Source organism: Cucurbita moschata, unplaced genomic scaffold, assembly GCF_002738365.1.
Source record: "Cucurbita moschata cultivar Rifu unplaced genomic scaffold, Cmos_1.0 Cmo_Scf00005, whole genome shotgun sequence".
In the NCBI taxonomy this organism is placed as follows: domain Eukaryota; kingdom Viridiplantae; phylum Streptophyta; class Magnoliopsida; order Cucurbitales; family Cucurbitaceae; genus Cucurbita; species Cucurbita moschata.
The window spans coordinates 700679-725765 of NW_019268521.1; the positions used below are offsets into that span (position 1 = coordinate 700679).

The 25087-nt window shown below is 37.7% G+C and overlaps 3 protein-coding genes across 6 annotated transcripts; 1 reads left to right on the plus strand and 2 right to left on the minus strand.

Annotated features, from left to right (window-relative positions):
- The first annotated feature begins 479 nt into the window (after positions 1–479).
- On the plus strand, positions 480–1290 carry LOC111443009 (extensin-like). Of its 3 annotated transcripts, none has more exons than XM_023080604.1 (3): positions 480–924; positions 976–1064; positions 1143–1290. In XM_023080604.1, the coding sequence occupies exons 1-2, from the start codon at positions 506–508 to the stop codon at positions 1040–1042; spliced, it is 486 nt and encodes a 161-aa protein (XP_022936372.1). In that variant the 5' UTR covers positions 480–505; the 3' UTR covers positions 1043–1064; positions 1143–1290. The 3 variants fall into 3 exon arrangements, with proteins under 3 accessions (XP_022936372.1, XP_022936373.1, XP_022936371.1); XM_023080605.1 differs by having other exon boundaries at positions 480–897; XM_023080603.1 differs by having other exon boundaries at positions 480–1064.
- Positions 1291–2864: 1574 nt separating this feature from the next.
- Positions 2865–7153, minus strand: LOC111443011. 2 transcript variants are annotated; one of them, XM_023080606.1, is made up of 3 exons: positions 7059–7153; positions 6189–6315; positions 2865–3299 (listed from the first exon to the last, which is right to left on the minus strand). In XM_023080606.1, the coding sequence occupies exons 2-3, from the start codon at positions 6259–6261 to the stop codon at positions 3079–3081; spliced, it is 294 nt and encodes a 97-aa protein (XP_022936374.1). In that variant the 5' UTR covers positions 6262–6315; positions 7059–7153; the 3' UTR covers positions 2865–3078. The 2 variants fall into 2 exon arrangements, with proteins under 2 accessions (XP_022936374.1, XP_022936375.1); XM_023080607.1 differs by having other exon boundaries at positions 6189–6292; positions 7059–7149.
- Positions 7154–9820: 2667 nt separating this feature from the next.
- LOC111443012 (extensin-1-like) lies at positions 9821–16136 on the minus strand. Its single transcript, XM_023080608.1, has 2 exons — positions 15308–16136; positions 9821–11259 (listed from the first exon to the last, which is right to left on the minus strand). Exons 1-2 carry the CDS (start codon positions 16126–16128, stop codon positions 9999–10001), a joined length of 2082 nt encoding a protein of 693 aa, XP_022936376.1. The 5' UTR covers positions 16129–16136; the 3' UTR covers positions 9821–9998.
- Between the last annotated feature and the right edge of the window lie 8951 nt (positions 16137–25087).

Here is a 25087-nt window from a genome sequence, read left to right on the forward strand (position 1 = left end):
TATATATATATATATATATATATATATATATATATATATATATATATATATATATATATATATATATATATATATATATTGAAGTTAAAAGGGTATTTTTGAAATTTTTTGGAGAGTTAATGGTAAACGTGTTTTTGTAATTTTTTATTTTATTTTAAAGATATTTAAAAAATTACAAAGTTTTTTTTTAGATAAGTTGTTTTCAATATTTTTTAATTCAATTTATTAAGTATTATGCTGTGTATGTTCTTTATTAGACGGGTTTAACATTCACAAATTGCAACCGAACTAAATTAACAATAATGTTACAACATAAATGATTAATTAAATATTAATCTTTCAAATTCTACTCCTCGATTGAGTAATATTAATGTTTTGAATTAAATTACAATTTATAACGAATTAGTTAGTATTGGAGGAGTAATCAAGAACCTTAAATCTATATAAAGGTCGAGAAAGGTTCAATTCAAAATCAGAATTAAGAAAACTCAAAGTAGAAGCAAAAATGAGTCCTCCGTCTATCATTGTTCATCTTGTTATCGCAGTTTTCGTGGTAGCTTTAAGCTTATCATCCACATCTGCTGAAGGCTACGACGAGTACTATTCTCCTCCACCACCTGTTTACTACTCTCCTTGTCCACCCGTCAAATACTCTTCTCCACCACCTGTCAAATACTCGCCTCCACCTCCTAAGAAAGACGACGAATACAAATCTCCTCCACCACCGTCGCCAAAGAAGTCTCCTCCACCAAAAAAGACACCCCCTCCACCAGAGGTAAAGAAGTCTCCTCCGCCACCACCTCCACGAAAGAAGCCACCCCCTCCACCAGCACCGAAGAAATCGCCTCCTCCACCGCCACCACGAAAGAAGTCCCCTCCACCGCCATCGCCAAAGAAGTCTCCTCCACCGCCACCGCCAAAGAAGTCTCCTCCACCACCGCCAAAGAAGTCGCCACCCCAACCAGAACCAAAGAAGTCTCCTCCACCACCGTCGCCCGTGTACAAGTCGCCTCCTCCCCCACCATCGCCTTACTACTACTAGGCCAATAAGGACTCATTATAAGGTGAGTATATTACGATATACATATAATTACTCGAACATATGCATATATTTGAGGCTAAGCTTCATGTTTGTTTTGCAGGAAAAAGAATAAATAAACAAAGGCATTTGAATTAAGTTCAATAAAGGAGACGACCATATCATATAATCTCATCTATTTGCTTCTATCATCTATGGCTTTCATTAAATAAAAGCCTTCCAATCCTTCCTATTGTACCCACACATCGCAATAATAATATAATATTTACTTTCAAATATATTTCTTTGCTTCTATTCTCCCTTTTATTTTCTTGTCAATTCATATATTAATAGAATTAAATATTTAGTTTATTGATAATTCAACGAACATTCATAAAAAGAATCATGTAGTACTCAAACGGAGAGATTGTTGTGTTTTTAAATACAATAAAACAAATAACGGAAACAAAAAGAACAAGTTGGAAGGACAGTTTCTTTGAACGGTAGAATCTGAATAAGTTGGTAATTGTCACCATAATTATCACTAGATTTTTGTTTCTTTTGAGGTCCGCCTCTGAGCCTCTTTGGTTATGATGGTAAGTTCGATGACCTATTTTTCTTACACCTTGGTGGCATTCTTCTAGGTCTCCTTGGTCGAGATGATAAGTCTGACAAACCACACCAATTTGTAGGTTGCTCTTTGCTGACCGATGTAGCCTCTGATTTCTTCTTAGCTCTATTATTTGATTCGTTCTTCTCTCGACCTACTAATTTCTTCTTCCCTTCCTTACCTTTAATGCCATTAGATGGGTTGATGGTCTTTCATTAGTATTCAATTTTACCTTCATCAATAAGACTCTGTTTCTATTGAATATCATGAGGAACGAGCCAACTAATTCTACTCTTGTAATATACCTTGGTCAGTAGATATTAATTTCCATTCTTGCTTACAATCCATCCTCGCTAGCACTCATTCGACAATCGTTCCTCTCTCTAATCGATGTGGGATCTCACAATTCACCCCCTTTCAAGGCCCAACATTCTCACTAGTACCCCAGCCGATGTCCACCCCCTTCGAGGCTCAACATCCTCACTGGCACACCGTTCAATGTCTGGCTCTGATATTATTTGTAAGAGCCTAAGTCTGGCTCTAATATCATTTGTAAGAGTCAAAGTCTACTGCTAACAGATATTGTCCTCTTTAGATTTTTCCTCTTTCGGGGCCCAACATTCTCGCTAGCACACCACCCGATGTCCACCCCCTTCGAGTCTCAACATCTTTACTGACACACTATCCAATGCGATGACTCTGATATCATTTGTAAGAGCCCAAATCCACCGGTAACCGATATTGTCCTTCTGAACTTTTCCTTTCAAACTTCTCTCAAATATTTTAAAACACATCTATTAAGAAGAAATTTTCACCCTTTTGTCTTGCTTTTGCCATTGACACATGAAACATGAACATAAGAACAACTAACCGTCACTCCGTTAAAGAAAGGAAGATATCCATTCCAAGTCTTCGCCATGAATGTGTTAGGGCTCAACCATCCAAGTACCAAATATATATATATATATCTATATATATATATATATCTATATATATCTATATATATATATGATTACCTTGAATTCTCTCCCCCTTCTATATATTTTCACTTGCTCCATCGACTACTTTGCCAGCCTGAAATCACAAATATAACAGCCATGCCATATGATGCATTATCATCTCTCATGATCTTACAACACAAAGCGTTAGAAAAGGCTAAACTTACACGGCAAGGCCATTTATTATCAAATTCATTGGAATGTAGAAATTAGTTGCGAACAAACTAAGAACAAATGCAGGGAGAGAAATCTAAATGATCAAAGAGATCTTTGGAACAAACATAATTTAACAAAAATATCCAATAATGGGATGTTGATGAAAAGACTTATTGGCAAAAACAGAATCCAGGTTCTGAGTTTCTGTGCATTTGAAAGGAGGGTTTATACAGAATTAAGAAAACGAACGAGAGGATGCGGGCTGCAAGACGAATTGACGCACGTTCTTTCAATCATCATCCAGAGGCCGTCTTCTTTTGCTGAAAGACGACTGCAAAGATTGGAACGCCCACACCAATGCTGAATGCAGTGAGTACTGCAAGCGTCATGGTCAGCTTCTGATGTTTCATCCTGTCCAAGTTGTACATATGCTTGGCGTGCAAATAGTATGGTTCATCATGTCCATGAGCATGTCCTCCCATTCTCTTCACACCAGTTGAGTGAAACCCTCTATTAGCTGCAGCACGAGATCACATTTAACCATTATTTTTTGGATTTCGAAACCTCAATTCATACATGACCATTATCAATTCAGAGAAATGGACAGATTATTATCTATGAAACACAAAAATATCGTTTACTAAAAAATACGCATTTTTTTTTCAAATGCATAATTTTCATAGCAGAAAACTTAAAAGACAAGAAGAAACTTATACCGTTTATATTCTAAAAAGTACATGAGCGATGTTTTATGATGCTAAGATTTGTTAATTGTGGCCTTTGTTACTATTTATATCCATCATAATTGTTCCATACGTGCCTAACAAGGGTTGAAATCACATCAACTTTATACCACTAGTATATGATACAAATCTATGATGGTGACGAATGTCAAGGACACTTTACCTTATCCAAAGCAACAATGCTTCTAAGAGTATTAGCACGAGGCCGCTCTGTAATAATCAAGAATTTCGAAGAGGCAAAATTTTGTTGGGACAGAACCCAGAACTAAAATCTCCAACAAATTTGCAGTATTTATTTATGACAAGGAATTTTGAAATATGTGACAGCATGATTTTCCATGGAAGTAAGCTTCGCAATAGACATTACTACACGTGATCTAACTTTTTGGATGAAACATTAGTGTGCAATAGGCAATCCAGCATCCATCGCTAAAACCAGAATTGTAAGTAAATAAAAATATTTAAATGTTTCTAATGAAAAACCGAACTTTCATTGAGAGAAAATATGAAAGATAGGTCTAAAGAAAGAACCCACAACACCTATAAAAACCGTATCCGACCTAAGTATATAGAACTTAATGGATAAATCAAGAAAAATTTAGTCACATACACTCACAGACAATCTAAATAAATAGAACACAATGGATAATTCAAGAAAAACTTGGTCACATACACTCACGGAAAAACATTGAACCTAATGCAGGACCATACCTCACTCAAAAGCCTCTCAAACCCTCTAAAAATTCTTTAGTTCGTTTCTCCCTAAAGCCCATAAATAATAGTGCACACCCAGCATGCCACAAAAAGCTTTCTTATTCGCAAGAAGGAGAGTGAAGAAGAAACTCCTCGGTCATATCTCTGCAACCTTTGTATCTAGTTAAACTCAAACCAAACCCATCTAACAACCGGCTCTAAACTGTAAGCACATCATTACACAACCGAAGAATATGACTCAGATCCTCCTCCGCCACCCTCTTGCAAATGAAGCAACACCAAAGCCCCACCAAGTTGGGTTCCCTCCTCAAAACACTACCTAAGGTATTGATTCTACCATGGAGAACCTTCTAGATAAAAAAAAAAAGAACTTAACCATCTTCAAAATTTTCACCTTCCACAACCAGTCAAACACTCAAAGGAGAATGGTTCACATGACAAAGAAAAAAGGATTTACACAAGAACTCTTCAAAAGAACAAGGACTCCAAAATACAAACATAGCTTCCCACAAAGTTACAACGGAAGTCCCCAGTCATCGATAGGAGATTGATGACATCTAGCATTTCCCTGTCAGATAAAGGACGACCAAAACCCAGCAACAGAGGAGACAAAGGCTAAGACAACACTACCACACCAAAACGATCCCTCATCGATATAACTAGTATAAGTTACAGACTACAAAGCGAAGGGATTTATCCCCCATCACTTATCCTCCCAAAAAAAAGGGCCCTCCTTATCCCCATCTGAGTTACAAAAATAAAGAGAGAAAAAGGATTCTACTCTACAATACCCTCCAAGGACCTACGATGCAATCCAAAGTAATGACTCTATTGCTATGGTGCAAAAAAATTGATATTCATAGAAATTTAGTCCTTCAACAGCCAGAAAAAGAAAGAAACCTATAAAGAGAGAGATCCACCCAACTACGGAAAATGAAACACAAGCAAGCCCTTCCAAAGAATTGCAGAACCAAAGACAGAATCATTTCTCCCCATACTAACAAAAAAACCATACCAAAGACACAACAGCCACATATCTTATGTTCCACTATCAAACAAAGGACAATAAAACCAAGAGCAAGAGTGGAGAAGTTTCCAAAAGAAGGTAAGACTGAAATCATCAAATGAGTCCTCATTGAGTATAGTTGGAGCAAAGGGGGGTCTATACCTCAACGACTTATCCTCCATGTATACTTAAGTATCAGACCCATCGTTGAAAACAGAAAAACCCTCAAATGTAGCTTTCCATAGATTTCTAGAGGACCCTTTCAAACCCTAGCTAGAGGACCATTGGAAGGTGGACCATGCTTACTAACAATAACCTTATACCACAAGATGTCAATCTCCCGAGGAAATGCTATGTAGCCAACAAGACTTCATCTCAAGCCCTCTAGTTATCAATGCCTAAGCCCCTTAAAATCAACCAACTTGGACACCACCTTCTACTGGACTAAATTTACACCTTTACCCTCATCGGTCATTCTTCCTATACAAAATGACTCATAAACTTCTCTAATCTTTTGTTGATTGAGACAAGGGCCCTAAACAAAGAGAGGAAGTAAGGCGAGATCCACTCAAAACTAGACAAAAGTTAGACTGCCTCCTATAGAAGAAAAACTCATGTTCCATTAGAAGAGACACATTTACATCGTTTCCAAAACAACAAAGTTCTAAGATTGTGTCCTACGCATAAATTTTACTTTCTGATAATCCTTGGTTGTCTTTTTCAGCTGATTCTTTTTTGTTACTGTCGTTCTTTTACAACTCCTTAAGTTTACTTGCATTTTGATTCATGATTTGATTGTCCCATTATTTAAAGCTGTCTTAGAAAAACCTAGTACTACACTGCTATGAATTTGTAAAAAATTGTAGCAAGTTAAAATCATGTGCAAAAATTGTAAAACGTAAGGTTTAGTAAATCTAAATTGCTAGCTAGCAAGTAACAAAACCTGATTTCACCAACAATGATTCTGATGACTTCAGCAGCTTTGCGCATGATTTCACTCCATTGACCATGGCCATTTTCTCTGCTAGCAGTTAGTTCTCCCTTTTGCTGATTTGCTCAACCAATAGTTCCTTTACAAGGAAGATAATTTTAATAAATTCACAGTATACAAATGATTACTAAAGGCTACTCGTGTGTGCCGGGAGTGAAGGAGCTCATTGCCACAGGGAAACCAAAAAACGAATTGATCTGAAACACTATTCATGATTAAAAACAAGTTTGACCCAAAAAAAAAAAACATGAATTGTAAATAGTTAATTTGGGATGTGTGCTGAAGCACCACTGTTTTTGAAGGATTATGACATATGATACTCAGCCAAACCTATAAAAGGCTAATGAATAATCGGAAGCTCTAAAGAGCCATAAGCAAATTAGAAAAATGAAAACAAACAATTAAATACAAACGGATACAAATCCCAGACCTCTTCGAATAACACTAGATGGGATGTATAACAAAAAGGAAATCATAAAAATCTTCATCCTTGTCATCTGCTTCGTATAAATACATCAAACTATAAAGCAACTATCACATTCTTCATTTCAGATCATTAAAAGATGCAATTAACAAAACATCCACAAAATCCAGAAGAAAATCCACAGATCTGAACGACAGGAAAGGAAACAACAAAATTCCATCCGAAACAGATCCTAAAGATTAGTTTCCCTTCAATATGAAATCGATCACGACAATTGCAAAAAATGAGAACGAAAGGGGAAAAAACAAAGCATAAGTTAAAAATCAAAGTCCGATCAAGAAACGAGAAACAATCATGAAATCAGATGAACAAAAAAACAGAGCAAATTGTTGGCTTACAGGAATGGGTTGTCGGAAAACTGATCCCTCTTGTTCTCACGGTGACGAAGAGCGAATGAATTTTGATGTGATGAAGGGAAGCGTTTTATACACACGTCACCAATTAGGGCAACTTTACCAAAAAATAAAAATAAAATAAAATAAAAAATACCAATTTAAAAATTGCAACATTGAAAATTAAGTAAAATTATTTTTAGCTCAAATAATTAATATAACAAATTTATTTATTTATTTTCGTTAATATTTTCAATTTCACTCCTAATTTAATTTCCTAAAAAAAAATAATCTTGATGTAATAAAAAATTTACTGAGCCCTACAAAATTAACATTTGTTAATAAAATCATTATCTTTCCTTTTATTATATTACTCAAGTTTGCTCGAAGAAATTGATTTCGTTGATTTTGTCGTGAGTTTAACAGCGATACGTAACAGGTCAAAGTAGATAAGATCTGCTAATAGTATCAAAACCCTAGGTTTTTAGATTCTATAGACGAGGCGGTGCAGTGTGCCAGCGAGGTCAACTGACTCGTATATTATTTTACCTATTATTAAAAAGTCATCAAATGAAATGAAACATTCTCAAAAGTCAAACTCTATTCCTCCGTTTATAAATAAACTTAAACAACTTTGATGTGTATTAGATTTCGATTTGTTTTTATTTACGGTGTTATTTGTATTAAACGACATAAAATTTTACCATATAAATATATATATATATATATATGAAAAATTGTCTTTCAAATACCACATAGATAGTATGGAAATCGGCGTCGGATCCGGGTCTAGGTCGACCCAAACCAAATACCCGAACTGATTTTTCGCCCGAAAACGACGAACGGAGGAGATAGAAACATCATCGAGAAATCGTGGAGGGAATCAGGCGAAGAAAAAAGGATCCATCGGATCCGGGTCGACCCGAACCGAATACTCGACCCATGTCCAGTGGCCCAATACCCATCGTCAGCCCAACATCAACCCAATCCAGCTGCAGCGGCCCTCGTCGCAAACCAGAACCATGACCTGCGCCCGTCTTGCAACCCAAGTTCTCTCGGCCCAAACCCAATCTAGCCCAGTAGCCCAAGGCCCAAACTTACCTACAGCCGACGACCCATGAGCCAACTCGAATCGGTCTTCGACCTGAAGCACCGCGCGGCGTGGCTCACCCTAATGCCGCCACATGGCAACCAGCGGCACGAGCAACCTAGGCTTGGCGGTATAGCGGCGACTCTGGCGGCTCCTCGGCTGTTTTTGGCTCAGCTTGCCATTTTTAGCCCGATTTCCATCGTTCTGGACCTGTTTTCGATCCCAGTTAAGGTAATTGAGACCGTTTTAGAGTCGTATTTCACATTGTTAGTTGGATTGTTAATTAAAATGTGAAATACCAACAAAAGGTGATGAACGGTGTGATGGGAAGCGAACCCCGGCAACCTTTGGAGCAGCTCTCGAGGAACGGGAGCTTATGTTAATTAAATTAGGGAGTATTTCGGCTAAGGCCAACCAAGTAATGACTTTACTATAGGATAGGCTAAAATATTTTATGAGTTATGATGATATATGAGCTATATCGTATGGTGTCGTATAATAGTATATGATGATGTGCGAGTTATGATGATGTATGAGTTATGATGGTTGATGATGTGCTTAGTATATATATTTCGATGAATAACGTACTTGATATGCTTGATGCACTTTACGATAATATGATGAGTATGATGATTGCATGATGTTTACCTTAATATAATGATGTTTTCCATATTGAGCATGTTATATGATGATGAGTGTCATACTGCATTATGTCGTTAGATCAACATAGGACACAACCCTAAGAGTATGAAAATGATGTCAATATAAATATCCTCGAGTATGTGTTACTTAATGTAACACAGAGATGAGACTAAGGGTTGTGTCAGAAGAGATGATAAGATGAACGTTAGAGGGACCTCATGCATATTGGTTCATAAGCATAGGGATACTTCCCCTAGAGATGATGAGTGCGGACGCACATAGTATGATGATGAGTGCGAATCTGCACAATATGACGAGCAGGGTGTTCATGAGGTGCATGACGACACTATGGAGTTCCGCTAACCTCCGAACGTCGCTACAGATTAGCTTGACCAGAAGGTCTAGGGGGTGTGCGAGCGCCCTAGAGATTCACACTCGCACGTGTGGATCGTGTGTAGGGAAGTACACATCCAATTTGTCCGAGACTTGATGTCATCCCTAGATAAGCTAGAGATAGGTCCCTAAATCATGATGACATATGTTTGCATTTGCATTACCCTGTAGTGAGGCAGCTTATTGAGTATTCTTCAAAATACTCATGTTGTGTGCCACATCATTTTTCAGGTAAAATCAAGGCACATTTGTACTAAGGATGACGACATCGCGAGCAGAGACTATGACACGTGCATAGGGTAGACTCATATTTAAATTCTTAGTCTTAGGTTAGAATATGTTCTTTTGCATTTCATGGTTTCAAATTATTTTGTATTTCTTTTTATTTTTTCTCAATTTCAATATAGTATTTAAACACAAGAACATGACTGTTTTTTCGTGAGAAGAAGTTATTTTAAGCGTTTTCGGAATTTATGTTATAAATGATGTTCATTTTAAGAACTATATTTCCGCATTAGAAATGAGTACGAGACATTAGTTATTGTAAATTAACTCATGCAAGTAGGTTATATTTAATCTTTTTAATATATTATCCACGTAATTACAATAATATAGATTTGAGTCGAACTTTTTAAATGAAGGAACATAAAAGCTTTAATTTTATTGATCAATAGTATTCGAAAAACAAGATGTGTAGAAACAATTAAAAGTATCATAGATGCAATCAACAAACAAATTAAAAGGCCTTCTTCTTTGTATAACATCGATCATGATCTTCATTTGGCTATCCCCTTACTTAGGATTAGAGTACGTATGTTAACCTAAAAGTACAAAGGTGGCGGAGGTGAATTGTAAATGTACTTTGTTGGTGGTGAAGAGTAGTAGACGGGTGGTGGAAGATATTTATAGACGGGAGGAGACGAGTAAACGGGTGGTGGAAGATATTTGTAGACGGGTGGTGGAAGATACTTATAGACGGGAGGTGGAGGAGACGAGTAGACGGGTGGTGGAAGATATTTGTAGACGGGTGGTGGAGGAGAGTAGTACACAGGAGGTGGAGGAGACGAGTAGACTGGGGGAGGGGGAGATTTATAGACAGGTGGAGGAGGAGAGTAGTACACAGGGGGTGGAGGAGACGAGTAGACTGGAGGAGGAGGAGATTTATAGACAGGTGGAGGAGGAGACGAGTACACTGGAGGAGGTGGAGGAGGAGAATAGTATACAGGAGGTGGAGACGAGTAGACTGGTGGAGGGGGAGATTTATAGACAGGTGGTGGAGGAAAGTAATACACAGGAGGTGGAGGAGATGGGTAGACTGGCGGTGGTGGAGATTTATAGACAGGTGGTGGAGGAGAGTAATACACGGGAGGTGGAGGAGATGGGTAGACAGGTGGAGGAGAGTAGTACACAGGAGGTGGAGGAGACGAGTAGACTGGCGGAGGAGGAGATTTATAGACAGGTGGTGGAGGAGAGTAGTACACGGGAGGTGGAGGAGAGTAGTACACAGGAGGTGGAGGAGACGAATAGACTGGCGGAGGAGGAGATTTATAGACAGGCGGTGGAGTAGAGTAGTACACAGGCGGTGGAGGAGACAAGTAGACTGGTGGAGGGGGTGATTTATAGACAGGTGGAGGAGGAGAGTAGTACACAGGCGGCGGGGGAGACGAGTAGACAGGCGGAGGAGGTGATTTATAGACAGGTGGAGGAGGAGAGTAGTACACAGGTGGCGGGGGAGACGAGTAGACAGGAGGAGGAGGAGATTTATAGACAGGTGGAGGCGGAGAGTAGTACACAGGAGGTGGAGGAGACGAGTAGACCGGCGGAGGAGGAGAGTAGTACACAGGAGGTGGAGGAGACGAATAAACCGGTGGAGGAGGAGATTTATAGACAGGTGGAGGAGGAGAGTAGTACACAGGAGGTGGAGGAGACGGGTAGACTGGGGGAGGTGGAGATTTGTAGACAGGCGGTGGAGGAGATGGGTAGACTACTGGAGGAGGAGAGTAGTACACGGGAGGCGGTGGAGACGAATAGACGGGCGGAGGAGGAGATTTATAGACTGGAGGCGGAGGAGAAGAGTAATAGTAAAAAGGTGGAGGTAATTTATAATATGGTGGTTGAGGTGCATAGTAAACCGGCGGCAGCGGCGACTTATACATAAAAGGTGGCGGCGGAGAGTAATAGTAGCGGTAGTCTACCGCAATCGACGGCGAAAAGCTTAGAGCAACAATTAAGAATGCAACAAGAAGGGAAGCCATTGAAGAACCCATATCTTGTAATTAGGGTTTGGGCTATACTTTTAGCACTACTCCTCCTCCTTTATATAGCCACCATTTTCTTACCCCTTCAACCAAAACCAAGTCATAGTAAATTGTAAATAATTAAAAACATACATATCATTATTACATAACGAAACGCGTAATCAATAAAATATTATCAACACGACAATAAACAAAAACAAATGTGTATTTATGGAATTATTAAAAAAAGAGTTGAAATTGACCAAGTTGTTCAGGACGATTGGGAGTGAATCCGAGAATAATCAAGAGTTTATAAGTGAGGAATACGTCTTTTTTGGAGAAGCTCAAAACAAAGTCACGAGAGCTTATATAATATTATTGTGGAGGGTCGTGATTCATAACATGATATCAGAGTCATGCCCTAAACTTAGTCATGACAATAGAATCCTCAAATATCAAACAATGAATTGTGAGACTCGAAGGTGTAGTCGGAGGAGGATTGTTGGGAGTGAGTCCCATATTCGCTAATTTAGCCCTGTTGGGGAAGCCGAAAGCAAAGCCAGGAGAACTTATACTCAAAGTGGACAATATCATACCATTGTGGAGATCAGTAATTCATCTATAACCATCTCTTTTATCATCTAAACCCACGAAAACGGCTTATTTTTCCATGTTTCTAAGTTGTTTATTTAGTTATTTCGGATATTATTCTATAAAATATTGTAGGATTTATGACTTTGTGCAATGGTAGCCATAATACACCAAGTCTATGATGTTGAGACTCATTAATTTATGAATGTTAAAAACAAATATTCAAACTAGCATGGTTTTTATAAATTTGTTCATATTGACTTAGCCATTAAAGAGTATAGTATAAAGAGTGGATTTGGTAATTTTGAGTTTAATAAAATATAAGGTTAATGTGTAGAATAAGGAATTAAAGTGAAAAGATCGTAGCTTCGATGCATACTCCCAAATATTTAACCAACGAATAAACGTAAGCTTATACGACTCGACAATCTGATCAATCTAAATTGTTCAATTAAAAGCATAGGGGTTAGGTTGGGTTAGAGTTTTTTTCAGTTTGGGTTGGGTTGAAATTTTTAAAAACCGAAAATATAGATTGGTTCGTGGGTGAAAATTATTTTGGTCGGGTCAATTTGACCAACCTGAAAATAGGTTACAATCAACTCATCGTGACTCTACTTTTAATAATATTAAGAATATTACATTTGTAACTGATGTTAGTGATGTGATGTTTTTGATATTTGAATTTTACAGGATTTTAATTATTAATATACTTTATATTGTGGATAGGTATGATTTTTTTAAAAATAATAATACTACAAAAAAAATAACCGAACAACGCAACTCGAAAATAAGGGTTGAGTTGATTTACAAACTCTAGTCAAGTTGTTCAGGTCATCAACTCAACCAATCCAAAATTTAAGTTAGTTTAAAAGATTTTTTCAACTCAACTTTCTCGTGTATATTCATGCTCGGGAATTTGATTGAGAAGAGCGCCAAAATTGCAAAGAGAAGGGTCAGGCTGACAGCAAAATGTGTCTTTTGAGTGCCCAATGGACAATTTAGTTGTTAAAAATGTCAATATTTTTATTTATGAATTTAGCCTATGAGTACGAAACTTTGTCGAAGCGAAAGATTTAAACATTCAACTTTTAAGTAAATAATGTCTTGATTTTTAGTCGAGATCGCTTTTCGATTCTTGAAATCACAAACTACTACGTAGACTCGAGGGTAAAAAGAGGTGATAAATTTTTTTTAATTTTAACTCGAGTAATTCAAAGAAGTAGTTAAAAAAAAAATTAAGAACAAAAATTTATAACTTATGATAATATAAGCTTAAAGATGACAATCGAATATAAAATAGGGATAATGAATCGGATCTAACAGCTCCCTATATGCTCTCGCCATCGACCGTTCATCTACAAGTACAATCCATTCAAAAAATAAAGAATAATAAAAATGAGTATAAAAATACTCAGCAAGCAACTTACTTGTAGACTCTCGTTGAATATCACTCATATTCAATGTTCTCGAGGCTACGTGTTTTACCTAGGCCCTAGTGTTGGTCAATTCTATGGCTTAGCCGTTTAGTCCTATCAAGTTTATACATTTGTTGAACCTCAACACTCCTATTTCAAATGTATAAATTAGCCATCGAAATTTCTCAAAATTCTTGGTTCGACTTTCGAAACTTTTTTACTTCTCGAGGGCAATGTGTACTTATACCTAACTAACCCTTCTTGCAGGGTGTACTCTCAACATGGGTACGGTCTCGAGAGGAGACCATGAGGTCTCACAAGTTAAGCCAATATTCTACGTGTTCCAATTTTGATTTTAATAGCAGGATTACTTACTAGATATTTATATTCTCGAACTTTTCTTGTAAAAATTTTCAGATATCGTTAACAATGTAAAATGCAAGAGACGAGAATGCTATGAGTATATGCTTATGCATCTACATGAATTTTTTCATTTATTATTATTAGTTTTCAAGTTTTCTTTTAATTCCAATAGTCAAATGTAGCGATCCAACCCGTCCCGAACGGGAAGGGGATTCCCAACGGGAAATAGAAGACTCCGTTAGATAAATGGGGTTGGTGACAGGATTATATTTCTCGTCTCCGCCCTATCCCCACCCCGCTTAATAACACACACACATATATACATACGTGTCCGACAAAAACACCAGAGAATGCTAGCCCGACCAGAACGAGGCCTAGGAGGTGTGCGTGGGTCCATATTCACTCGTATAGGTTGTGTATAGAATAGTCAAATACACATCCAATGACCCGGTTAGGATAGTCACTTAATGAGTATTTCTTAAAATACTTCAAGTCATGTGCTACTTCTACATTTTAGATAAAGGCAAGGCACCCCTACACATTTGACGGTTACATCACAAATTTAAAGACCATGACGGGTAGTTGTATTTAATTTCATAGACTTTAGATTAGTACAGGGCATTGCTGTTTGATTTCTACTAATGTCTATTTTAATTTTTCCGTTGTATTGTTTTAAGACCTTTTTCTTAAACATGTAAGTCCATGACATTATTTTATGAAAACATTTTAAATTAATATTTTTGTACAAGATGTTATGTCATACATATGGTAGCGACTTTAGGTTAGTAGAAAACTACGGTCATTTCACTAAGAATAAATGCAGTTATATTCTTCTTTAACGTGGCATGAATTGCAACATCCTGTGATAATTTAAACAACATTTTCTTCACAATTTCCGTAACTCTAACCCTTCTTACAAGGTTTACTCTCAACATGGGGTTAAGTCCCGAGAGGAGCCCATTCATGCACGAAGAAGTTGGGAGAGGTTGTGTAGGACGAGGAAGGTTTAATTACGTGATGAAAAAGGCTCAGATCTCCCAAGTTAAGCCAATATGATACGTATTATGTGTGTCTATATGTTTCGATCCCGGTGATAGAATTACTTACTTAAAATGATATTGGCATGCATGTGGTGACGAGTTTAGACATGAATATTATGAAATAATTGAAAGTTAAACAATAAAACAATATGCCATGATATGAATGGCGTTACAAGCACATAAAATCAAAATCATTTCAAATCATAAGGGATTATTTGGAAATCAGCAAACAAATTAAAGAGTCTTCACTGTAGAGGAATGATCAAATCTTCATTAGGGCTGTCCTCTTTATTGAATTGAAACTTGAATATATCATTGATTTTTTCCTTGCAAAATTAAGACACCAATCAGGTTAAGGTAAATTGTAATTGAAAAACATGCAGACAGTTATGTAAACTGTAATGAAGCTCACATTTACCTAGTATGTAGTAGATTGCATATGTTGACCTAATAGTATGTAGGTGGTGGAGGAGATTTGTAGACCGGAGGTGGAGGAGACGAATAGACTGGTGGAGGAGGAGAATGGTAGACTGGTGGCGGAGGAGAATGGTATACGGGAGGTGGAGGAGAGTGATAGACCGGTGGTGGAGGAGAATAGTAGACTGGTGGTGGAGGAGACTTGTACATGGGAGGTGGAGGAGAGTGATAGACCGGTGGTGGAGGAGACTTGTAGACAGGAGGTGGAGGAGAGTGATAGACTGGTGGCGGAGGAGAATAGTAGACTGGTGGTGGAGGAGACTTGTACACGGGAGGTGGAGGAGAGTGATAGACCGGTGGCGGAGGAGAATAGTAGACTGGTGGCGGAGGAGACTTGTAGACAGGAGGTGGAGGAGAGGAATAGACCGGTGGCGGAGGAGAATAGTAGACTGGTGGTGGGGGAGACTTGTACACAGGAGGTGGAGGAGAGGGATACACAGGTGGGGGAGGGGATTTGTAGACAGGAGGTGGAGGAGAATGATACACGGGTGGAGGAGGAGAGTAGTACACAGGAGGAGGAGGAGATTTATAAATAGGCGGTGGTGGAGAGTTGTAGACAGGAGGTGGAGGAGAATGGTACACCGGTGGAGGAGGAGAGTAATACACAGGTGGTGGAGGAGATTTATAGACAGGTGGCGGAGGAGAATGATAAACCGGTGGAGGAGGAGAGTAATACACAGGTGATGGAGGAGAGCGATAAATTGGCCGCCACTTATACGTAGGAGGTGGTAGCCAAGGAGCGTAACGATACTCTCTAGCAATTGACGATGGCACGCTTAGAGCAACAACTAAGATAGCAATAACGAGGGACGCCACGGAAGACGCCATATCTTAGAACAATATTTTTTTTGGGATATACTTCGAAATGCAAATTTTGCCCTTTATATAGTTCCAATTTTCATACCTCCTAAGAGCAAACCAAGTCGTTTTTAATTATTAAATAATTAAAAATACCCATTATTAATCACCAAACGTGGAATTAGTAAAAAATTATCAATAGATTATATTAAGATATATTTTCTTAATAAATATTTAATATATGAAATTGTTGGAGTTTTGAATTAGTATATAGTTGACCCACGTGTGTTCATAACACCATTTTAATTCTTTTTAATATTAACAACCAAAATTTTAGGTAATTTATTTAAATATATTTTTTTAATTAAAGTTAAAAGTGATCAAGTTGTTCCATAAGAATGTTTCAATAAGAATGATTTGTTCAAATTAATTAACCCATTTTTAATTTACAATCATCTTTATAAAAATAATGTTGAATTATCTTTTTATGTACATTTTTTTTATTTTTTTATTTCCTTAAAAAAAATATATATATTTCTTCAACTTAATTAATCAATTCTCCATTATTCTAAAATAGGTTCTGATCATCGTCTATCAGGACATTCGGAGTAAAATAGGCTCCGATCATCGGTTATCAGGATAGTACGTTATTTGGCTTGGATATGACATTTATTAATTCTCCATTCTTCTAAAATAGGTTCCGATCATCGTTTATCAGGACATTCGGAGTAAAATAGGCTCCAATCATCGTTTATCAGGATAGTACGTTATTTGGCTTGGATAGGACATTTATTTTGTATTGCTATTCCTACATTCAGGGGAGAATATGATCCATGATATAACTTTTTAGATATATTGTCACGTTCCCAAGGGTTAAAGACCTGTAACTGCTCAGACCCACTTCTAGCGGATATTGTATCTTTGGGATTTCTTTTTTGGGCTTTTACTCAAGGCTTTAAAACGCGTCTACTAAATAAAGGTTTCCACACGCTTATAAAGGGTATTTCGTTCTCCTCCCCAATCGATGTGGGATATCACAATCCACCCTCCTTTAGGGCCCAGTGTTCTCGCGGGCACTTGTTCCTTTCTCCAATCGATGTGGGACCCCCACCAAATCCAACCCCCTTCAAGCTCCAAGGTCTTTACTGGCACATTGCCTCGTGTCTACCCCCTTCGGAGAATAGCCTCCTCATTGACACATCGCCCGATATGGCTATGATACCATTTGTAATAGTTTCTGCTCAGCACCGGTTCCGTTGTGTAACTCTGAAAGACGCGTTTTAAAGCCATGAGGGGAAGCCCAAACGGGAAAGCCCAAAGAGGACAATATTTGTTAGCGGTGGGCCTGGGCCGTTACAATACCACTTTTTACACAAAAAGTGAAAAGTAGATAAATAATCATCTACTTCTAACAGAAATTGAAAATTTTCTCGGGAGTCCTACATGATTCACTCATTCGTTTTTTTTTAATCGATGATAATAACTTCATATGAGCTCGAATCCTATTGAGAGATCCACTAGAAATATAAAAAAGAAAATTCATCCAAATTCAAGTATGGTAGGCTATTTTTGACTTTTTGCAATAATTGACTATATTGTGGTTTAATAACAAGCTAGCCATGGCCAACTAGCCTATGACGTTGAAATTTATTTGTTCTAGTTAAAAAGAAATATTCAAACTAGCATATTTTATTTATTTATTTATTTATTTTAATTCATGTATCAAATATTCTATATATTTGGTGTGAAAGTTCGTTATAGAAACTTGAATGACGTGTAAACTGCGTCGTTTCATACGTGAGGTTATGAATTATTGAATTATGTAACATAAGACGTGTATCCATTAATATATAATATGAGTTTGTGTAGCTTTATGAAATTAAAAAAATACCAATATACATCGTAATTTTGATAAAATTGAGGGACCTTAATGGCTAGTTACCCAAAATATACAACGTGCATACATTAGATCCCAAAGATTACTGGTTGTGCGAGTATCTAAGCATTTTTAATACTCGTCCATTTTTTTAAAATGATTTTCAAGTAAAGCAAGCTTGTGGTGCGAGAATAACGAGCATGGTGGAGAAACTGGTCATGGGACAACTCAAATGCTTTTGATTTAACTTGATTTGTGAACCGATTGTGCTTTCCTAATAGAGATTTCCATGTTTCAACTAACGGTTTCAACCGGTACGTGTGCGGAAAGTTAGGTCAATGCAATTGGTGTCAGAGTCTAGTTTTGAAGTTGTTTAGACTCTTTACGTTGTAAGTTATATAAAATTTCCATGACTGAACAGTAAAGAGTTATAAAAGGAAAGAGCAATAAATAGAAAAATACCTATGGTAAGAAGACAGATAGATATTTGCCTTTAATAAAATATCAAATATGATATATACGGTAAACTATAATTTTAAGACTAAATATCATTAACAAAACCTTCATCACTTCCAAATACGTCTTTGGTAAAGGAAATGATTTGATATGCATACTTAGCTTAAAAAGAAATATGTGTATGCTTTATAAATCGAACTCGAGTCCGAAATTTATAATATGTTGTTTGAAATGCGAGGAAATTGTTCTTGCAAGAGTCGTGTGCTCTAATCTTTTGCCAATGGCTCATTTAGGTGCACGAGAATTGCATACTGTTGGAAACGACTGTTTGAAAAAAGTCAATGGTTCGGTTGGCATAAATTTGTGGCTATGTTGAATACTTGTGAATGTATGTTTTGTGCTAAACATGTTTGAGATCGATGTCTATTACACTCTGAATTTAGTTAAAGTACGATTTTGGTGTCAGTTACGACCTTGAGAGAGGAGGGGAGACCGAAAGAGACTAAAGGATTTTAGAAGTCATTGGTTGACAGTGTCTCTTAACTTGAGCTGAAGTGTGAATTTTTCATGTGGTGAGAACACCGAGAATTCTAAAAGATAAAAGGTTTCGAGAGTTACGAGTTAGAAAAGTTTAGATCTCGGGAGATATGTCACGATTATTATTGTAACTTTGAACTTTAGTACTTTTTGTTGAAAAAAGGATACGCGACATTGCGACATTGCTATGAAACTTAGCCTTACCGTGAAAATTTCTATTTCAAGATATGAATAAACCGAGACAATGTTCTAATAAGCTTCTTTCTTGAGATTGCTTTGGAGTTTACTCGAGCAACATTTTGGTTGAGGGTTGTTATTACGATAGTGGCCAAAGAATTATCGGAATAAAACTTCGAGGCTTTAATAGTGAAGCGTTTATGTAACATCCTTAAAATTCTTATCTAGATCAAAGATGTCACTACATGCATGCCTTTAATAATATATGCGAAAAATTTAATAATACCTTTCAAATGATGGTACTTGACATGCCTCCCCGTTCCCCAACTGTCTCGGATGAAGATTGCGGTGGTGATGACCATACCCACACCGTGAACCTAATCGACATTCAACGTCATCGCTAGTGGCTATTATGGTATTGATGGCCATAAAAGTTACAACCATTCAATTAACATACATTAGTATAACGTTTATTTTTAAGACCATAAATACCCATTCATGTTATTGCTCTAGTGTGAAGATTTTGGATAATAAATGAAGTTTGCATATTATTTCTTTGTATTCTCGTGTTTAGATTTACATGCTGGAGTAATTCAAGTAGTTTTGAATCAGGTATCTTGTGGAGTGATTCGAATCACGAGTTTTGTTTACTCTTAATCTTGATCATCAAGATAATTTGTTCCAAAACTTTCTCTTGGATTGATTCCACATCGTTCTGGAGCTGATAGTTTAGATTTAAAGGTATTGTTCTTCCCTAAGGTTCATACATCAAATTCTAAGAGTTTCTTAACAAATGTAGTTAACTCAACTTTTAGGTCTATCATTAATATATGAAATATCATCGATGCATGATAACTTACATGGATTTCATGAACGAAATCTGAGTCTATTGTCTAAGTGTTCGAAGTATAAGTCTTATGTAGACATAGTTATGTTTCTCGATCACGTAGTTACTATAGAAAGTATCATTTTCAAATCCCATGAGGTAGAGACAATTTTTAGTTGGCCTAAACTAACATTGTGATTCTAATTTCTACGATCACGTGTAGTAAGGTTTTAGTTACTCATTGTCACTTTGAAGAGTGGTTGTTGAAAATAATTTTTGTGGTGAAGGTTACACGTTATATGTATCGATAACCAATCATTGATAATCATTTTAAGGGTGATGAAACTAATTTTTCTGTGATAAAGGTTACACGATGTCTGATGATGATAACCAGCTACTAATGGTCACTTTGAAGAGTAATTACCGTAAATGATTTTTTAGGAAGATTACAACCAATGTTTTGAATAATTAACCATCAAGGTCCATTTTTGTTTGATTAGCCATGTAAACCAACACCCAAAAATGAAGGATAGCTATTCATGTAAAGACGCAAAGGACCCCAGGAAAGAAATTAAGAGATACCCTAAGATGTAATTTTAAGGACATGAAACCTTTGGAGAAGGATTGGGAATGAGAGTGTAAGCGAAAAGGACGAAAAGGTAATTTTTTTTCAATTATCAAGAATCTTTCCGGATTTTTAATTTCTTATCTAGAAGGAATTTCAAGATTGTTAAGGATAGTTGACCATTCATTATAAGGCAAATATGTAGATATTTGCCTTACATTACGGCTTACCATATTTGCCCTTTTATTAAAGACAAATATATTGTATTCATTTATTATTCTTTCCTTTTATAGATATTTCCATATTATTTGTAATTTATTATATTTCTGTATTCTGTAAATGATTATAAATAAGAGAACTCTCGCCACCATTTAGGTGTGGTGGATTCAGCAAACATTTACATGGTATCAGAGCCCTTTCGGTTTAACAACCCTGATTCTTTCTTCTCTATGGCTTCCGAATCTTCTTATCATCTTCTTCCTTTCAATACTTTAATCCATATGATCACCATCAAGCTTTCTTCCTCCGATTATCTTATTTGGAAAAGCCAACTTCTCCCTCTCCTTGAGAGTCAAGACATACTGGGCTATGTTGATGGAACTATGGTTCCACCACCTCGCTTTGAACCAGAAACCTCCTCAACACTCAACCCTAAATATTTGGCATGGAGAGCAACCGATCAACGACTTCTCTGTCTCCTGCTCTCCTCTCTCACTGAGGAAGTCATGGCTGTTGTTGTTGGTCTCTCTACTGCACGTGATGTTTGGCTTGCGTTGGAAACTACGTTTAGCCATCAGTCGAAAGCTCGTGAACTAAGACTCAAGGATGACTTGCAGTTGATGAAACGTGGCACCAAACCTGTTGCTGAGTATGCCCGTGCCTTCAAAAAAAATTGTGACCAACTTCATGCCATTGGTAGACTCGTCGAGGACATTGATAAAGTGCACTGGTTTCTTCGTGGACTCAGCACTGAATTTTCAGCTTTTTCTATTGCTCAGATGGCTCTCACCCCTATCCCCTGTTTTGCAGATTTAGTCTAAAGTTTTGAGTTGTTCCAGCGCTCCCTTGAGTCCTCTGACTCCACTCCTACGGCATTCACAGCCACTAATCGTGGTCCTACCCATGGAAGCCACTCTGCTTCCTTTACCAATCAGCGAGGTCATTTTTATTCTCACAAAAACAACTCTTCTAATCGAGGACGAACCCACTCAAGTCAGGGTCGTCGACCACCTCACTGCCAAATATGCCGCAAAGAGGGCCATTATGCTGACCGCTGCAACCAACGGTATGTTCGACCTGATTCTTCTCATGCTCACCTTGTTGAAGCCTTTAACACGTCATGTTCTATTGCTGGACCCGATGCTGCTGATTGGTTTCTAGACACTGGAGCTTCGGCCCATATGACTGCCGACCCATCTACTTTGGATCAGTCTAAAAATTACATGGGTAAGGACTCTATGATCGTAGGAAACGGTGCATCCCTACCCATTACCCACACCGGTACTCTTTCTCCTGTTTCAAATATTCACTTATTAGATGTCTTGGTTGTCCCTCGCCTCACTAAAAATCTTCTTTCCATAAGTAAATTAACGTCTGATTTTTCTCTCTCCGTTACATTTACTAATAATCTTATTACTATCCATAATCGTCAAACAGGAAGGGTGGTGACAACCGGTAAAAGAGATGGAGGGCTATATATACTGGAGCGAGGCAACTCTGCTTTTATTTTAGCCTTTAGAAACAAATTTTTACGTGCTTCATATGACTTATGGCATGCTCGTCTAGGTTATGTGAATCATTCTGTTATTTCTTTTTTAAATAGAAAAGGTCATCTTTCTCTTACGTCTTTATTGCCTTCTCCATCATTATGTAATACTTGTCAACTTGCGAAAAGTCATCGATTGCCTTATTCTCGCAATGAACGTAGGTTGTCTCGTGTGTTAGATCTTATTCATTGTGATCTTTGGGGTCCTTCTCCTGTCAAATCATATTCAAGTTTTCTTTATTATATTATTTTTATTGATGATTATTCTCGATTCATTTGGCTTTACCCTTTAAAATTTAAATCTGGTTTTTTTTTATATTTTTCTTCAATTTAAAAAATTTGTGAAAAATCAATATTATTCTCGTATCAAGGTATTTCAAATCGCTGGTGGTACCGAATACCAGTTCTTGTTTCATAACTCATTTACGTAATTCTGGCATCCACCATCAACTCTCTTGTCCATCTACACTTGCTCAAAATGGTCGTGCTGAGAGAAAACATCGTCATGTGACTGAGACTGGCTTGACCATTCTCTTTCACTCTCATTTTTCTCCTCGTTTTTGGGTTGACGCCTTTAGCACTGCAGCTTATATTATCAATCGGTTGCCTACTCTACTTCTTGGAGGTAAGTCACCCTTTGAACTCCTTTATGGCTACACTCCACATTATGACAATTTTCATCCATTTGGTTGTCGTGTTTATCCTTATTTGCGTGATTATATGCCTAACAAGCTTTCTCCCCGCAACATTCCTTGTATTTTTTTGGGTTATAGTCCTGCTCATAAAGGGTTCCGTTGTCTTGATCCCGCCACCACTAAGCTATAATATCACCCGCCATGCTCAATTTGATGAAACTCACTTTCCTGCTATCCCTAGCTCCCAAGCCCAACCTCTTTCCCCTATTTCTATTTCAAATTTCTTGGAATCACATCTTCATCATATTGATTCATCCCCCCTACCACTTCATCATCGCACATTCCTCGATCCAGTTCATCCCCGTGTGATATTTGTTCTGACCTTGTAGATGAGTCTGTGCAGGTTGATACTTCTCTTGTAGGTTCCACTTTGCCACCCTCGACTTCTAATTCGACCTCTATTGAACCTACTGTTGATTTCTCTTCTTTGGGCACTCATCCTATGATCACATGAGCCAAAGCTGGTATATTCAAGACTCGTCATCCAGCAAATCTTGTATTTTGGGCTCATATGGACTTCTTTCTACTCTTCTTGCATCCACTGAGCCAAAAGGATTCAAATCTGCGGCTAAGAATCCTGCTTGGGTGGCTGCCATGGATGAAGAAATTCGAGCGTTATAACAAAATGATACTTGAACTTTGGTTCCTCGCCCTGCCAACACCAACATCGTGGGCTCTAAATGGGTGTTTCGTATTAAATATTTACCTGATGGATCCGTCGAGCGTTTCAAGGCTCGTCTTGTTGCCAAAGGTTATACTCAGGTTCCTGGTCTTGACTACACTGACACTTTCAGTCCGGTTGTCAAAGCTACCACTGTCCGTGTTGTGCTTTCAATTGCAGTCACAAATAAATGGCCTCTTCGACAACTTGATGTCAAGAATGCTTTTCTCAATGGAACTCTTATTGAACGTGTTCATATGGAACAACCTCCTGGGTATATTGATCCTCGATTTTCCACTCATGTTTGTCTATTATAGAAAGCCCTCTATGGCTTAAAGCAAGCTCCTCGTGCTTAGTTTCAGCGTTTTAGCTCATTTCTTCTCACACTTGGGTTTTCTTGCAGTAGCGCTGACACGTCCCTTTTTGTCTTTCATCAGCAATCTAACCTTATCTATTTGCTTCTTTATGTTGATGACATTATTATTACCGGCAACAACTCATCTCTTATTGACAGCTTTTCTCGCAAGCTTCATTCTGAGTTTGCTACCAAAGATTTGGGTTCTCTCAGTTACTTTCTTGGTCTTGAAGCTTCACCCACTCCTGATGGTCTTTTTATTAGTCAGTTAAAATATGCTCGAGATATTCTTACTCGTGCTCAGTTGCTCGATTGCAAACCAGTTCACGCTTCCATGGTTATTTCTTAACACCTGACTGCTGATGGTTCTCCTTTCTCTGATCCTACTCTCTACAGATCTCTTGTTGGCGCCCTTCAGTACTTGACTATTACGCGTCCAGATATTGCCTATGCTGCCAATTCTGTCAGTCAATTCTTGCATGCCCCTACTGCAGATCACTTTCTTGCTGTCAAACGTATTATTCGCTATGTCAAAGGAACACTCCACTTTGGTCTTACCTTTCGTCCATCCACTGTTTCTAGTACGCTAGTCGCTTATTCGGATGCTGACTAGGCTGGTTGTCCCGATACTCGTTGTTCTACATCCAACTATTCTATTTATTTTGGTAACAATCTCGTTTTTTGGAGTGCCAAAAAGCAACCTACTGTCTCATGCTCTAGCTGTGAATCTGAGCATCGTGCTCTTCCCACAACTGCTGCTGAACTTCTTTGGGTTACGCATCTTTTGCATGACCTCAAGATCCCTATTTCACAGCAGCCCGTACTCTTATGTGACAACAAAAGTGCTATTTTTTTTAGCTCTAATCCCGTTTCTCACAAGCGGGCCAAACATGTTGAACTAGATTATCATTTCCTTCGAGAACTTGTTATCGCTGGCAAACTTCGCACACAATATGTACCCTCTCATCTCCAAGTTGCTGACATCTTCACAAAAAGTATTTCTCGACCACTTTTTGAATTTTTCAGATTCAAGCTTCACGTTCGTTCAAATCCGATGCTCAGCTTGCGGGGGGGGG

What these genes read in the sequence shown, in the direction of transcription:
- LOC111443009 (XM_023080603.1), top strand. Translation starts at nt 506, where the DNA reads ATGAGTCCTCCGTCTATCATTGTTCATCTTGTTATCGCAGTTTTCGTG.
- LOC111443011 (XM_023080606.1), bottom strand. Translation starts at nt 6,261, where the DNA reads ATGGCCATGGTCAATGGAGTGAAATCATGCGCAAAGCTGCTGAAGTCA. An exon ending in ATCATTGTTGGTGAAATCAG is followed by an intron (nt 3,300 to 6,188) that starts GTTTTGTTACTT and finishes CTCGTGCTGCAG; the next exon opens with CTAATAGAGGGTTTCACTCA.
- LOC111443012 (XM_023080608.1), bottom strand. Translation starts at nt 16,128, where the DNA reads ATGGCGTCTTCCGTGGCGTCCCTCGTTATTGCTATCTTAGTTGTTGCT. An exon ending in TATTCGTCTCCTCCACCTCC is followed by an intron (nt 11,260 to 15,307) that starts GGTCTACAAATC and finishes TCCACCTTTTTA; the next exon opens with CTATTACTCTTCTCCTCCGC.